Source organism: Lampetra fluviatilis, chromosome 8 (genome assembly GCF_964198595.1).
Source record: "Lampetra fluviatilis chromosome 8, kcLamFluv1.1, whole genome shotgun sequence".
NCBI lineage: Eukaryota > Metazoa > Chordata > Hyperoartia > Petromyzontiformes > Petromyzontidae > Lampetra > Lampetra fluviatilis.
Genome location: NC_136282.1, coordinates 14,175,247 through 14,191,454, shown reverse-complemented (window position 1 = coordinate 14,191,454; position 16,208 = coordinate 14,175,247). Strand labels below are relative to the sequence as shown.

Below are 16,208 nucleotides of genomic sequence, written 5' to 3'. Positions count from 1 at the left end.
ATCGGCAGGATTACCGCAAGATAATGAAAAACAACACGAAGTGAGCTGACTTGGCAGCAACCGCCTGCCGCTCCTGCTCCTCCTCCTCCTCAGGCAGGGCCTCGCCGTCGTATCGCGTGTCCTGCGAACGCGCGACCTTCGGCGAGCGCGCTGGAATGCGCAGTGACAATGAGGCCGCTGTTTGTCTCCCGCCGGCCGTGGGCTTCGAGCCCACGCTGGGGCCAGGGGTGGCGGGGGCGAGCGGCCCAGGACGGAGGGGCTCTCTGTCTCGAGGTTCCCCCCCCCCTGGAAAGAAGAGAAAGAAAAATGTGCTCCGTGTAGATTCATCTCGGAGCTCGGGGTTTACGTAAAGCCTCTCTCTCTCCGAAGAGCGTGGCAGGTCAGAATAACGATCGGTGTGGTGTTTTTATATATTTTTTTATTTTATTTTTGTGGCCAGTAAATTGTTTGAGATGTACAATTATCGATGACAGCCCTCCCTTACACCATATTTGTCCCTCTGGGCTGTTCTTAGCCGTGGTTGGGTGGGGCATCGAACCCGGGTGCCCGTATTCGAAGCCAAGTGCCGTTCATCGCCACCCCCCCCTCCCCCCCGTGTTTTAAAAGACGAGCGAGCCAGAATGGTAGCTCCCCCTGACGTCCCAACCCCACGCAGCCGCCGCAGCCCACACCTTTACCTTGGCAGAGCAGAACGAGAACCCCCGAGCGGAGGCCGAGCGCTCCGGCTGTGTGCAGTCCACAGCCCCGGGGGGGGGGGGGGGGGGCGGCTGCTTTGCTGCTTCAGAGCCAAGCCGCAGTGTTTCCAGTTGAGACGTTTGTCTTGGCAGACTGAGACACACAAAGCCCATCGGTCCACCTTGGGTATAAACAAGCCCCGAGTGGCCCACTCGCTCGCCTGCTCACTTATTCACTGATGCACTCACTTGCTCGTTCACTCCCTCGTTCGATAATTTATTTATTTATTCACACATCTGCTGGCTTGTTCACCTATCTCCGCGTCCGCCCGCTCACTCACTCGAGCACGATGCTCACACGTCCACTCACTCACTGAACCACTCCCTCGCACACTCCGCTCGTTCACTCAGCTGCCTGTTCGCTCACCCGCACACTCAATTTAAGAATCGCTCACTCACCTTACTCACTCGCTGAGCCAATCGCTTATTCACGCACACATCCACTCTAAAGTCGACTCGCCGAAACATCGCTCACTCTCACACCCACTTGCTCACTTACTCACATTTCACTTTTGGTTTTAGTTTTTTAGTTTTTTCTAACTACCCCCACCGCCCAGACATTTTTTTTCTCATTCTTACCTTTTTTGGAGAAAAGAAGTATTTTCATAAAGGGCCTTTCTAAGCTCGCACGCATGCATGCAGGCACGCACACACCCTACCTGTCGACCACGCGCGCGCGCGTGTGTGTGTGCGCGCGATCCGGACCCGTTAGCGTGAACATTCCACGGAGGTTTGCCTTTGAAGAGAAGACTTTTATGACATGCTCAACGTAAACTTCTGGCCCCCCTTTAAAAAGCAGGCCCGATGACGACAATGACGACGCCACTCGCAAATCTACAAAAACTATCAAAAACTACCAAAACTATCAAAAACTATAATAAAAAAATAATTATCAAACACTATTAAAACTATCAAAACTTTCCAAAACTATCAAAAAATTAAATATAAAAAAATATTTAAAAAATGATCAAAAACTATCAAACACTATTAAAACTATCAAAACTTTCCAAAACTATCAAAAATATCTTGCCGATCGGGCGGCGCTTTCTACCGCGAGCCCAGAGAGAGAGAGAGGAGAGGGGAGAGTCGTAAAAACAAATAGGCCAAGAAAACTATTTGTTATTTCTGCTGTTGTAAAATTACACCGAGTCGGCAGGGAGGGGGAGGGGCAGCCCCCCCAAACCCCGCCGCCACCCTCGAAACAAAACAAGAACACGCGGGCCCAGAGCTTTTATGAAAGGAAGCGCCCGTTATGGAATCAGGGCAGGAATCTGGTGAGGTTTGGCGTACTTGCCGCGTCATTTCGTTGAATTCTTACAACCGCGGCCGCCCTTTGTGCAAGAGAGAAAATAAACGAAGGTTGCGTGCCGCCGTTTGAAAACCAAGTCGGTTTAAAAGCAAGCAGCTTGCTCGACAAGTTGGGCTGTGATTTTGCTACATGTGGGGAAATAAATCATGTTGGGTTGTGTTTTATCTCGAACAGTTTAGTCCAACTCGAGGTGGATTAAATTGGTTTCTTTGATGTCAGACGGATGAATGAAAGTTTGTTCTGGCCTTCAATGTCATTTTTGTCAATCGACTGCTCGATAAAGGCCTCCCCCACGCTTTGTCCGTCATGGGGATGTTGTTCGACTTTAGTTCACCGCACTCGTCAGCGCAAGTTGGTGATGGAAATGCCCAGGACCAGTTCAGCTGTCACTGTTAGCCGTGGACGGAAATCAAACCCGGGTCACACGGGACTTTGACCTGGCCATAGCTAGAGGTCACCTAAAACCTTGTAAGTTTATCCCACCTCAAGGAGATGAATTTTGATTGAAAACTCATTTCTTCAGAGCATCTTTTTTGTGTGTTAGTTTGTTGTCCTTCTCCGCACCGCCGATGAGCACGGTTGGCTACGTACGGTGCGAAAGAAGTTCTACAAAAATACCGTACATGGATGGAGTGGTGGCGCAGTGGTTAGTTAGTGGCACTGTGCCACGAACCTGACAAACTAAGTTCGATTCCAGGCCACAGCTAACATCGGCGGTGAGGGATATCTGAATCGTGCCCGAGACCCATTGCATTCACCTCGCATGGATCTGCATGGAGAAGTCTGGCTCAACAGCCCTCACAATTGATATGGTGTGAGGAGGTCTTCCTCTAGCAGTGGATTGACAAGGACTGAAAATTATTATTCATATTATTATTTTAACAGGGTTAAGACTACCATGCTGCAGTGGCTAGCAGCAACTGGACTTGCAATCCAGAGGTTACCGGTTCAATTCCATCTCCCGTCACGGACGCTGAAACGAAGGTGGGGTAAAGTGTGGGCACGTGACCATCTTTCAGGATTATATGGCCGGCGTGAAAGAGTAGGCCAAACTACCCACTTCTGCCGCGGGGCTCCCCTCCAGAGCTCCCTCCATCGGAGGGCCTTTCGCCAGCAGTGGCATGAACAAGACATTGCAGGGCTGCTCCTTGACTTATTTTTGTTTGTTAATTTCTACAGTCCAGCGAGCACCGCAGTGGTTTCCAGAAAAAGCCCCGCGCCCTCCCCCACTGACCCCACCGTCCCGACCCCGTTCCTCTGAGCTGCGTCTCCCCCTTGTAAATGTGACGATCTCCTGGCGTTCCCCTTTATTAAAGGGACCTCCTCAGAAGCCGAGGCACAAATTGGAATTCTTTAAATAGCTCACGTCGGGAGGCATTTTAATTAACTGTAACGCTATACATCCTCTCATGTGGCTCCAGCAGGGCATGTAACGTGTGATTGCTGATTAGTGAGAGCTCTATTTTTTGAGAGCTCTACCTGGGAATGTTTAGAATAATTCCCAAGCTCCGTGAAACTTTTGAGATTTTTTTTCTTAATTGCCCCTTAATTATAATTGCGTTTATGTTTCCCCTCCGTCTGGCCGCCTACAAATCATTCCTCCGCACGGGGGTCACTTCTACCGGATGCTGCGTTTGGGTTTTTGTGTACGTTGGGCCGACGCTTGCTGCCGACATCCTTAAAACAATTCATGCCGGGGGGTCGTTGTCTCTGCTCGTTAATGCTTTTGTGTGGGTGCTTACGTGCGCTTACACGTGTGTGTGTGTGTGTGTTCGTGGGGGGGGGGGGGGAGGGCGGTGGCGTAGTGGTTACCACACTCCGTTACGACCCGAGTTCGATTCCTGCTCACGGTCAACACTGCTGGTCTTGGGCCTCCCCTAGGTTGACACTCTGAAATGAGTACCGCGGTGCAGTGTGAAAAAACATCACCACTGGCGAGACAAAAGCGGCCGGGCGTGGTGCTGGCCACCCACCCTCTCGTGTGCCGTTCCAGCTTTGATAGGCCCTCGCGAACAGCACTTGCCCCTGCAGTCTGGTAACGCTGTTCGTGTCGTGCTGTTCCCAGACGCCAGGAAGTGCTCCGACAAGGAGTTCACCTGCAGCGACGGAGGCTGCATCGCCGAGCACTGGTTCTGCGACGGCGACAGCGACTGCAAGGACAGCTCCGACGAGGCGCGCTGTCGTAAGTCGAGCCACATCTACAGGACGACTTCCATCGCCTCCCCCCCCCACCCCCCCCGCACTGCGCTACCCCTGCTCAAGGCTCTATCCCCCCCCCCCCCCATCAAACGATGTGCACCTGCGGCCTTTCCCCAGAGCGAGAGCTGGAACGCACGGCAGAAGGAAGTGGATCGCATCGTTGCTCGTTCCGTCAACGTTTAACGTTTGTCTGACGTTGACTGCGTCGACCACCCCCTCCCCCCCGGCGAGATGGTGTGCCCCCCCCACCCCTCTTATCTGTGGGGCTCCCCCCTCCACCCTCAGGTGGGGGGGGGGGGGGGCTCTTCCACGGTGTTCATACCCCCCTGTCGAAATCCAGCGTCACAGCGACGGTCATAATTGGCCACATTAATAATTACAGCGGAGGCTCAAGGCGCCAAGGTTTACGAGGCTCCAAGCTCTGACTGGGGCTTAGTGACCTGGACTCCTCCCCCCGTGCCCCTTCCTGCTCCCCACTAACCTCTCCCCTGCCCCCCCCCCCCCCGTCGCCCCCAGCTGTACTATTCCTCCATCTCACCTGAGTGGAGAAGAAGGTAAATGTAAGCAGTCTTGACTCGATGCAGGGCAAGGGAAGCAGCCAGTTAGGTTACAGACAGCGGGAGCAGCAAAAGAGAAAGGGGTGACGCCTCGGCCTTTGTTCATCGTTCCGCCAGAAGCAGGGCTGCTCCTGGCTGAGCGGCGGCGTTTCTCGCTAGCCGCTCCCGTCATCTGGGAACTCTCTCCTGCTCCACATTCTCTAAAAACTGTCGCGTGGAAATGTACGGCAGCCGAATGCTCCAAACGCACGCCGATTCTAACTGTGGAGGGAAACACCGGAGGACCCGGAAAACGGGGAGTGAGACGTGCAGGAGGTTGCTGGAACCCGCGACCTCCTGCATACCAGGCGAGGTAGTTAACATCTCGCCACCGTGGCGCCCCATCGAAGCGTTCAGACTCCCGCTACCTCCGGGAGTCGAGCGGGGGGTGCCGCGCTCGTTGTTGCGCCCGGCGCCCCAAGGGGGAGCCGCGAGCCGGTGCCTCCGCTCCCCGTCGCGGCCAAACGTCCCCTCCCGGCGCGTCTCCGTTGTGCGCCGTCAAGAGAGGCAACGGAGGCGACGCCATTCCCGGTGACTTCGCGACCGAAGGCGGAGCCCAAATTTAACAAAACCTTTAAAGCGAGCCTGCGGTGCCCTCTGACCTCCGAAATTCCTCTGCCACGTAAACAGCGGTCCGGCTTGACTCAAAAATCTAGTGGTCCCCCACTCCCCCTTCTTCCCCTCTCCCCCCCACCACTCACTTCATCCGATAATATCCACAATCCCCCGCGCCCCCACAATGACATTGCTGGAAAATAATTAAGAGCAGAGAACCCTGCCCAGGTGCGTGCGCGCGGGAAGACAAAGGCACAAAGATCCCCCGGGGGGCCTCGAGAGAATGCCGGGGCAAGAGCTTTGTGCGAGCACCTATGGAAGATCGGCATGGCGCAATAGGAGGCGGTGTGTGGCCAGCACCACGTCCGGCCGCCTTTGTCTCCCCAGTGCTGATGTTAGGCACACAGCACCAGGCACTTGTTTTAAGGCTGAGTCGGCCTAGGGGAGAGAGAGCCCAGGGCCGGTTCAGATGTCGTTCGCCACTGATGTTAGCCGTGGCTCGAAATCAAAGGTCACCGTGTTCAGCGCCACAGCTGCAGGCACAAAGCCAAAGATGCCCCGTGTAGATTTTTTTTTGCAGACCTTTGGGCCAAGTGCTGTGCGCGAGCAGCACCTACTAGGAACGGCGGCACGACGCGCACGGACATACAGGCACACACGCAGACACACGGAAGCGCACATCAGCTCCGGATTCACCACCACATGCCCGTGGGGCAGAAGGTGGGGTGTGGGATGGGGGAGGCGGGGGGTGGTGGGGGTAGTCCCGCCAAGAAAAACAAGTGCATAAGTATCTTTGCCGTGATGGACGATAATCCCCGCATCGCGAGCGTGGAATGTGAAGAGTTAATTGCCACCATGCGGTCCTGGGGGGAGGCCAGGAGGGAGCAATGGGGGGGGGGGGGGGGGGGAGAGGGGGGGGGGCGGAGGCCCTGCTGGGCCCTGGCCAATCGACCCCTGGAAGAAAGGGCCACAGGACTCCCGTTTGTTTTGAGAACCCGAGCGAGGGGTCCGCAACCTTTGCTTTCACCTTCTCCTTTGTTCGCTAATCGGTGCGGCTCTTGGGGGGGTATAGTTTTTTTTATGGTGTGGAAGAAAAAAATAACGAGGTTCTCTAGGCTGTCGTTTAGAAAGAGGTATGCGGGTCCCGGTGCATTGCAGGTGATGTCTGTCTGCCTCTAATGTGCCCGCGCCCGCGTGTCTCCCTTCCTCTCTCCGCCTCTCCGTCTCTCCCTCCGTCCCTCTCCCTGTCTCTCCCTCCCCTCTCTCCGCCCCCCTCCACGTCCCCGTCTCCGTCTCACTCGCCGCGTGCCTCAGCCTCGGAGGCCCCGTCCGCGCCGTGCGGCCAGGAGGAGTTCCGCTGCGCCTACGGCCGCTGCATCCTCGACATCTACCGCTGCGACGGGGACAACGACTGCGGCGACTGGTCCGACGAGACCGACTGCGGTACGGACGTGCGGCTCCCTCGCGTCCGAGCCCTGGACGCGCAGCAACGTTCTCCCACACGCACAAGCCGAGGGAGCGGCGAATATGCCGAACGCGCGCCAGCTGCAGCAGCAGCAGCAGCCTCGATCGTTGTCACTCGCCTCCAGTCCTCGTGGCCCCCCTGCTGTCGTGTGAATCTCTGCTGAACTTCTTTCACGCCGCACGTAGCCAACCGTGCTCGTCGTTGTTGTCAGCCAATCACTTCGCACCGCTGGCTAAAAGGCCAACCCCATTCTCACCTCCATTCCTCGCTTGCCTTCATCGCTTCTGTCCGGTCGTGGCCTCTGAACTCTGTAAGTTTGTCTCGCTGCTGCCGCCTCCATCTTCCTCCGCTTCTCTTTGGCTGCCCCCCCCCCCCACTCCACGGATCTCCGGCCCGTGGCCGCCCCGACGGCGCGCGTCCTGCGCCCGCGTTTGATTCCCGTGTTTCGTTGTCGCCGCCGTGCGCAGCCACGCAGCAGCCGTGCCGCGCCGGGGAGTTCCTGTGCGGGAACGGGATGTGCATCAACGCGGCGTGGCGATGCGACGGGGACGCCGACTGCGACGACCGCTCCGACGAGAGGAACTGCTGTGAGTCGCGGTTTAGCGCTGGTGCTTGCAGCGGTGGCGGCGGTCGTGGTGGTGGTGGTGTTACCGGTGGTGGAGGCTGCTGCTTGCAGTGGTGGTGGTGGTGTCAGTGGTGGTGGCAGCGATGGGGAGTGGTAGCTAAGTGGTCCGTGCACTGCGCTACGAACCTGGCGGACCCAATTTCCATTCCCGCTCATGGTTAACGTGAGGGTTCGGGTTTCTGTGAGTGACGAATATTTGACCCTGTCCATGGCCAAAGCGAGGTCGACTGCCTGAAATGAGTACGTGGTGCAGTGTGCGTTAAACATCAGCACCGGGGAGACAAAGGTGGCTGGGTGCAGGTTTTTGCAACGCCACTGCCTCATGCGCCGTGTCAGATTTTATCGGCGCTATCATAGTGGTGAAGATGATCGTGATCGTACGATGATGAAACAGGTGATTGATGATGATGGTGAAAATCCATGAATGATGTCTCGTCTCGAGAAATTATGATTGTTGATCAGGATGATGATGGTAAAACCTTTGACGATAATGATATTTATGATAAATCAATTCACAGTGATGATAAAGCTATGAACGTTGATGATGATGATGCTGATCATAATTACGATAATGAATAATGATGAAGATGCTGGTAAATCTTTTGACGATAATGATATTTATGATAAATCCATTAACGGTGATGATAAAGCCATGAACGACGATGACGATGATGATAATGGTGGCGATCATAATTACGACAGTGGTCGATGACGAAGATGATGACGATGGCAAAACCATCGAAGGGTTCCGGTGACGACGACGATGAGGACGATGAGGGTGATGATGATCGTGATGGTAAATCCTTTCACAACGGCGGTGATCTTAAACGCCTACGGCTGGGCTACGAGAGGGGGGGGGGGGCGACCCTTACTGTCGTGTGCCAACAAAGGGCCTCCCCCCCCCAGGCGTCCCCCCCCCCCCCCGGCTTCCCCGGCCAGCGATGAAACGCACTACATATAACGGCGGTCGCACCAAACGAACGCTCGCTCACGCTGCGTGCGCGTCATTTCAAACTGATGGGGCGGGGGGGGGAGGCGGTGCGGGGGGGGGGGGGGAAGCCAATACGAAACACCCCACCACCTGGGGGACAAGATAATTCCAAAAAGTAATTTTAAAAAATAGTTCCAGGGTGTCCAGTGTCATGAACCCCAGAATCTCCAAGGCTACGGGGGGGGGGTAACTTTCGCCGCTGGATAGGAGGTTCATTTTCATCATCGTCACCGTCAGTTTTTTTTCTATATATTTTTTTTCTCTCTCTCTTTGACGACCGTCAGTAATATCCTTTCCGAAATCCCATTCTCCGTTTCGGGTTCGCCGAAACAAATCTCCCGCGGAGATAATCCACGCGTGGCAGGAGTCCGCGAGAGCGGATGAAATTTCCCGCCGCCCACAGACTTTCCCCCGGCTGCCCACTGCCTGTTGCAGTAGCGAGATGTAAACTACCTCAACCTCCTGGTACACGGGACCACGTGGGTTAGATCACCGACCCTGACGCCCGCTGTATATTTGGAGTTTGCGTGTCTCTCGCCCCGTGGTCGCGAGGATTTTTCTACGTTTTTTTCACTCCACATTTATAATCATCGTCGCTCGTTTAGAGTATTTGGCTGTTTAGAGTATATGATAAGCCACTTCGTTGAGCTATCATTTGTAGCCAAGTCGCTTCTGAAAAACAGCTATATAGCTCAACAGTTTAATTCTTAACATGTTTGCTGCCCCCCCCCCCCCGCTACTGCTGCCCTTCCTGCTCTCCCCCACCTCCCCCCTCCACTCCTGCTGCCCTTCTCTATCTCCTCCGCCACCATCGCTACTGCTGCCCTTCCCGCTCTCCCCCCCCCCCCCCGCCACGTCGGCTCAGCGGCCATGGCCTGCGGCACGGAGCAGTTCCGCTGCGGCCCGGGGCGCTGCATCCGCGTGTCGTGGCGCTGCGACGGCGAGGACGACTGCTCCGACGGCAGCGACGAGGCCGGCTGCGAGAGGACGGGTGAGGCGCTGGGACGAGGGCAAAGACCCCCCCCCCCGTTGTAGCCTTCACAGCCTGTCGGAGCGGGCGCTGTCGGCGAGTAGCGGCGCCTACGAAGGCCGCGGCGGGGCATCGAAGAGGGCACGGTGTGGCCAGTGCCACGCCCGGCCGCCTTTGTCTCCGCAGTGCTCATGTTTATACGCGGAATGTTTATATTCATTTATGGCTGAGCCGGCCTATGGGAGGCCCAGGACGAGTTCAGATGATCGTCACTGCTGTTGGTGGCCGTGAGAGGGAATCAAATTCGGGTTGCTGGGTTCGTAGCGCGGCTCGCTGACCGCTACGCCACCGCTCCCCGTACGTGTGCACGCATGCACAGACAGGCGCACACACTCGGACAGACGTGTAAACACAGATATACGCATGCACGGACACGCAACACAGACCCACGAATTCAAGTTTATTTTATTGAACGTGGTTGAGGACTCGAGAGAGACGACGAGTGACTCGGGTCAACAAAAATGCCACAAAGCAAATAAATTCAAGCGACAGCAACGACGCGAAGAGACGTCGGGGCAAAGGAATCTGCGGCGCGCGAGACACCGAAAATATTGCCACAAACATAATCGACGTTCAATAATAATTTCCCTGCAATGCAACGTTGTTGGCTCGGGCACGGTATTTTTAGACTGCCCACGGTACGGCGACAATTCAGTTACAGCAGCATGAACCAGATACAGGGCGACGACTGCATGTGCCTGTGCTCGTGCCTGTCAAGAGACGCGTCGCGTGCGCACCCCTGACGATCCCGCGCGTGCCCCCCCCGACCCCCGACCCCCTCCCCACCCCCACAGACCCCCCGCAGTGCGCCACTGATCAGTTCGCCTGCAGCTCGGGACGCTGCATCGGCCAGAGGAAGGTGTGCAACGGCGTGGCCGACTGCTCCGACGGCAGCGACGAGGCCCCCCACCAGCAGTGCCGTGAGACACTCAGCCCCCTCCCCCTCCCCATCCCCATCCCACCACCAAAATCGCTGCAGACACCCGGCAAGCCTCGGTTGATAGATGCCCGGTGAACGTGGAACATTGGGTCAGTGTCGGACAGAATTTGGCGCAATGTTTATTGGGCAAATGATGTTGGGTGATTTGACCACAGGCATAGAGGCTTTAACCTGGTCACGCGTAAATGTTGTCAACCTACCGAGCCACCCGTGAATTGCGGGAACGGTTTTTTTGTTGTTGTTTGCGATGTTGGGGGACCTCGTTGGATGGAAGCGGTAAGGTCTTTCGTGGCCTCTCTCTCTCTCGGCGGGATTTGCGTCGCTGCGATTGAGCTCAGCACGACGGCATAGGCCTGATGCGAGAGCGAGCGCTCCCCCTGGAAAGGGAACGCTCAAACAGCGGCAGATCGGCCTCTCCCAGCAGCCATCGGTCGCCTCACCCTCCCGCGACATCGGCGGTGGCGGCCCTATAGATGCAAAGAAACGCAGCACATTGTGTAGAAAGCAAGGCGGCTCAAGCACCGATTAATACAATGGCGAGGTGTCAAAATATCTGCTTAAATTCAAGTCCTGACAAACGGAAGCTCATTGACATCAAAGCCAATGAATCTCTCTCATCTCTACCTTGTCTGCCTCTCTCTTCTCTCATCTCACTGCGTCCGCATTGTTGTCGACGAGTCTGTGAACTCACGACGTCTTTATCTGTTGTCTGCATCTCTTTTGTAATCTCGCTTCGATTCTACGTCTATTGAACGGAAAGGCCTCCAAAAATGTTTTTTATTATTATTTGCAATTCCCCACTGTGTGGCCCCGGCACTACCGCCGCCACCGCCACCACCACCGCACGCACACCATTACCAAACACATCATTACAGCCGCACACACCTTGTATAAAAACGCAATAATCATCACCGTACACTTGGAGTAGAGCAGCAAACGGGTTTCAACCGCTCGTGAAAACCGGGTCGGCTGGTTTAAAACGATGTTTTTCTCTCCTTCCCTTTAAAAATAAAAGAAAAGCGCAGGGGGCGAGATTTCAAAGGCGCCGTGTGTTGCTGCATCGCGTCGTGTTTCTACCCTCGGGGGCTGTGTGGGCGTTCGAGCACAAAATCAGCCGCCGGGCAGTGGTCAATGTCCCCTCAATCAGAGCCGGCTTCCCGATCCGTGGGTGCGCGAGCGCGCGCACGTGCGCATGTGCGCACTCACTCGCCGCCAAGTGACAAACGCTCGCCCACCTTTTTACGTTGTCACAGAAAGAGAACGCTTCGGCTGAGGTGGCGGTTACGGACGTCGCCGTTCGTGACTTCTGGCGTGTAGTGGTGTAGCCGTGCAGCGAGCGGTGGGAGGGGGGGGGGTCTCTGAGATGGGTCACAGCGAATTCGCACGAGAGCAGAGACTGAAATAAATAAAAATTATCAAAGCCAGGAAACCCGACCTTGGTAGCTCTACTTGTGTGACCATAATGGCTGGTGCACGTCCTTTGGTGCGTAGGTTTTTGGTCCAAGTAGGGCTACTCACCGTGTGTGCTTGTGTCACATGTGGTCGTGTCATCTCCAGTTAGTTCATGTGTGGGTTAGTACCTGTGTGGTTGTGTTGCGTGGCGGCGCCATTTGAACTCATCTTTAGTTGTGCCGCGTATGTTTGTGCCACGTGTGTTTGTGCCCAGTGGTTGTGCCATGTGTAGAATTGACTTGTGTGGCTGTGCCATGTGTAATTCCACTACGTTGAGTTGTGCCAGATGCGGTTGCTCTGCGCGGTTGCACCTCGCTCCACGCATAGTTTGTGATTGCTGCTGCTTGTTACGCAGGCACCGACTTGGCTTCCGAGAGCTGCAACGTCAACAACGGCGGCTGCGCCCACAAGTGCCAACAGGCGCGCGGGGCGGTGCAGTGCTCGTGCCACACGGGCCACCGGCTCGCCGACAACGGCAAGGACTGCCACGGTGGGTGCCGCTCCACGGCAGCGACGCCGGCGCCAACGCGCTGGGGCGGCGGCGGAAGCGGAAGGGTCAAGGGTCGGCCGTAACCGGACGCCCGCTGTCGCTTTTCTTCAGAGCCGTATTCACAGCCCGCGCTGTCGATCGTTTTACCGGTAGCGGCGGGCGGGCAGGCATTCGTGTGCGGTGCGCCGCGCGCTATCAGGAGGGAGACTCTCGCGCAGAGGGGCAGCGGAAATATTTTTGGCGTGAAACCGGTGGCGCAGCGGCGGTTGGCGTCGGCCCTGGTGAACGGAATGAAATGTGAGCCCCCCCCACTGTTCAGTTCCTCCCCCCACCCACCCCCACTCCCCTCTTCGTGGTCCGGCACCTGTGCATACGTGGGCCCTGGTGGAATTGCACCACCGCCTGCAGCTAGCCCACCAGGTGACAGGGGAAGGGGGGGGGTATCGAAGCGCACAGCACATGGCTGTGAAACGCAGCCCGTTGGCTATCCACGGTTGGACGACGGCCTCCCCACGCCATGTCGGTCCTTCGGAGTTTTTCGATGCATTCATCGTTAGTACAAGGAGATCATTTAATCGATGAATCGTTTTAGATCCTATTCTTTGGGTCTTTCGGTAAAGTCACGTTGATAGGTTCAAAGAAAATAACAAAAAATAACAAAAAACTACGACGTTTCCATCGCAACACAAGCATTGTGTTGCGATCAAAACGTCGTAGTTTTTTGTTATTTTCTTTGAACCTATCTACGTGACTTTACCGAAAGACCCAGAGAATGTTAATTCCTGCAGTCACGAAAGCTTTAAGTCAACGTTTTAGATCCGCTTGTAACGCGCGCACTGCCTACCCACCCCCGCCTCTGTAATTTCCAAATTTATATTTACTTCTTGTCGATGGTCGATGTGGACACTTGATGCACAAGCGGGAAATTAAAACCTCTCCCGTGTGCGGCGGCTGTGGTCACCACCCAGAATAGAGTGGCGGGAACGTAGTCACAAACGCGACGGAGGGCGGAGGCATCAGCACAACCGCGATGACGCAACCGCGCGGGCTCATTATCCGCCACAGTGTAAAACTACAGCTGTCGCTCTACAGCAGCACTTTCACCGATAAAACATCATCAGTGTGAGGGGCCACCACACCATTTGAAAGCATTGGGGCTTTGACAGCAGCAGGATGTTGGTGATGATGGGGGGGTGTTTTCACTCGTTGTGTATTGTCGGGGGCCGCACTAAAGGCCACCAGGAACAGCCAGGGGCCCGCGCCCGGCAGCGTCATCAGCCGTACAGACTAGAAGAAGACTTCTTGTCCGAGTCGTTTTTCCAAAAACCTTTTTAACTTTATTACAACTGTGCTATTGCCTTCAGTCGTGATACACCCCTTTGCCCCCCCCCTTGCCCCTCCCCGCCCCCCACAACTCCACCCCACCCCCCTTAACCGTCACCTCTCCCCTGCCCGCCCGCCCCCCACCCCCACCCGCTCCTCCGTTCCCCCCTCCCTGGCGGCAGACGTGGACGAGTGTGCGGAGGATGGGTACTGCAGCCAGGGCTGCACCAACACGGCGGGAGGGTTCGAGTGCTGGTGCGAGCAGGGCTACGAGCTGCGGCCCGACAAGAAGGGCTGCAAGGCGCTCGGTCAGTGGCGCTCGTCGCCGTCGGGGGCGGTGGGGTGGGGAGGGGGCCGGGGGGCGATGCTGGGAATGGACGACGATCGTTCTGCAGCGGCAGCAATATTTGCCCAAGATCTGCACTCTTCGATGTGTTTTCAGACAATTATTGAGCGTTTATGATAAGTCTCTCCTCGGGACACTCACCGTTGACTCTTCCCCACAATGCGGTGCCATTTAATTCACCCCGGGTGATGGGCTGAGACAACCCCCATCCAGGATATGAACTCGCGACCTTCAGATCGCGAGCCGCTCGCTCTGCAGCTGAGACCATCTGGCCGCCTGGCCAGAGTCATTATTGGAGGTGGATCCTCTTAGGTGGGGGCCCTTCCCCCGGCGACGGTGGCATGAGCAGGCAATTGCAGGGCTGCGCCTTAATCTATTTATATTCACCATCCCGGTGCTCCCCTCCCCCCCCCACCACCGTCTTCACCGCGCCGCCGACGCTCAGGCCCCGAGCCGGTGCTGCTGTTCGCCAACCGGATCGACATCCGGCAGGTGCTGCCGCACCGCTCCGAGTACACGCTGCTGCTCAACAACCTGGAGAACGCCATCGCCCTGGACTTCCACCACGCGCGCGAGCTCGTCTTCTGGTCGGACGTGACGCTCGACCGCATCACGCGCGCCTACCTCAACGGCAGCAGCGTCACCGAAGTGGTGTCCACGGGGCTCGAGAGCCCAGGTAACGCGCCCGCTTGCCTCCCGTGTCCCCCCCTCCCCTCTCTCTCAATCCTTCCCTCTCTTTCGCGAGGAGCGATATCAACGACGCCGTCGACGGCGGTGACGGTGCGCTTGCGTGCGCTTGGCACGATGCAGGAAGTCTGGGCGTGCACTGGACCCATGACATGCGGCACGGTTGCGAGATGTTAACTACCTCGCCTGGTATACAGGAGGTTCGGGGTTCGATTCCGACCACGATGCCTGCTGTCTGTTTGGAGTTTGCGTGTTCTCCCCGTGGCCGCGTGGATTTCCCCCCGGTTTTTCACTCCACATTTACAATCCAGGTGCGTTTAGAGTATTCGGCTGCTTTTAATGTCCAAATGATGGTAAGCCACTTCGTTGAGCTATCACTTGCGATATCCCGATAGCCAGGGCGTTTAAAAAAAAATAGCTACATAGCTCAGTGGCCCTTACCTGGTACAAATTAAAAAGTAGTTTTGTTTGAGTTTAGCTGTACTGGACAGACTCAGACGTCGCGCCACGTACGTAACGTACGCAACGGCGTTAACGGCGTACGTGGCGCGCTGGCGCATGCGGCACGACGCAGGGGGTCTGGGCGTGGACTGGATCCACGACAAACTCTACTGGACCGACTCGGGGACCTCGCGCATCGAGGTGGCCAACCTGGACGGCTCGCACCGCAAGGTGCTGCTCTGGAGGAACCTGGAGAAGCCGCGCGCCATCGCGCTGCACCCGCTGGAAGGGTGCGTGCCCCACCCCGCCCCCCCCCCGCCCCTCCCTGCCCCCCCCCGCCCCCAGCTCCGCTTTTGTCGCCGCTGTGGCGATGTTAACCCACCGCACCAGCTTCTCAGTCGAAGTAGCGGGAGGCCCCGGGAAGGGTTCGGATAATCGTCGTTCGTGTTGACCGTGAGCGGGGTTCGTCGTGCAGTACAATGCACTACCGCTCCCACTACACTACCACTACAATACCTGTTAGAAAGACAAAGATTCCCCGTGTGGCCTCACCAGACTGTTGGGGCAAGTTCTGTTAGCGAGCACCTGTGAAGGCTGGCACGGCACATGGAGGGGTGGGTGACCAGCACCATACCCGGCTGCCTTTGTCTCCCCAGTGGCGATGTTTACACACTGCACCAGGTACTCATTCGAGGCTGAGTCGACCTAGGGTGTTGCTCGTGAGCGGGAATTGAACTCTGGTCGCCGTGGTTCGTAGTGCAGCGTGCTAACCGCTACGCTACCGCTTCCCACGAGGGTGGCCAACAACAACCGCCATTCGCTACGACGTGGCGGTGACATCACCACGGCGCTTGTGCCAGGCTATGTGCACGTTGAGGCCACGTGAAGTGTCGAACGCTCGCTACCAGGAGGTCACGGGGCAGACCCAGGTGCCACGGGTCGACTGACTGAGATGACTGGCCGATGCTATGGCCAACACGCACACATGCACATACACTGCCAGTACACAGCAGCAGTCCACACAC

General features: G+C 56.7%; 1 protein-coding gene across 1 annotated transcript in view; it reads left to right on the top strand.

The window, feature by feature from the left end:
* Nucleotides 1-16,208, top strand: part of LRP4 (LDL receptor related protein 4) — a 133,401-nt gene that overhangs the window by 87,167 nt on the left and 30,026 nt on the right. The window contains exons 5-13 of the mRNA XM_078859232.1: nt 4,109-4,225; nt 6,708-6,836; nt 7,326-7,445; nt 9,340-9,465; nt 10,299-10,424; nt 12,252-12,386; nt 13,892-14,017; nt 14,501-14,731; nt 15,317-15,473. Coding sequence (XP_078715358.1) covers nt 4,109-4,225; nt 6,708-6,836; nt 7,326-7,445; nt 9,340-9,465; nt 10,299-10,424; nt 12,252-12,386; nt 13,892-14,017; nt 14,501-14,731; nt 15,317-15,473 — 1,267 coding nt within the window. The remainder of the gene's footprint in view (nt 1-4,108; nt 4,226-6,707; nt 6,837-7,325; nt 7,446-9,339; nt 9,466-10,298; nt 10,425-12,251; nt 12,387-13,891; nt 14,018-14,500; nt 14,732-15,316; nt 15,474-16,208) is intronic.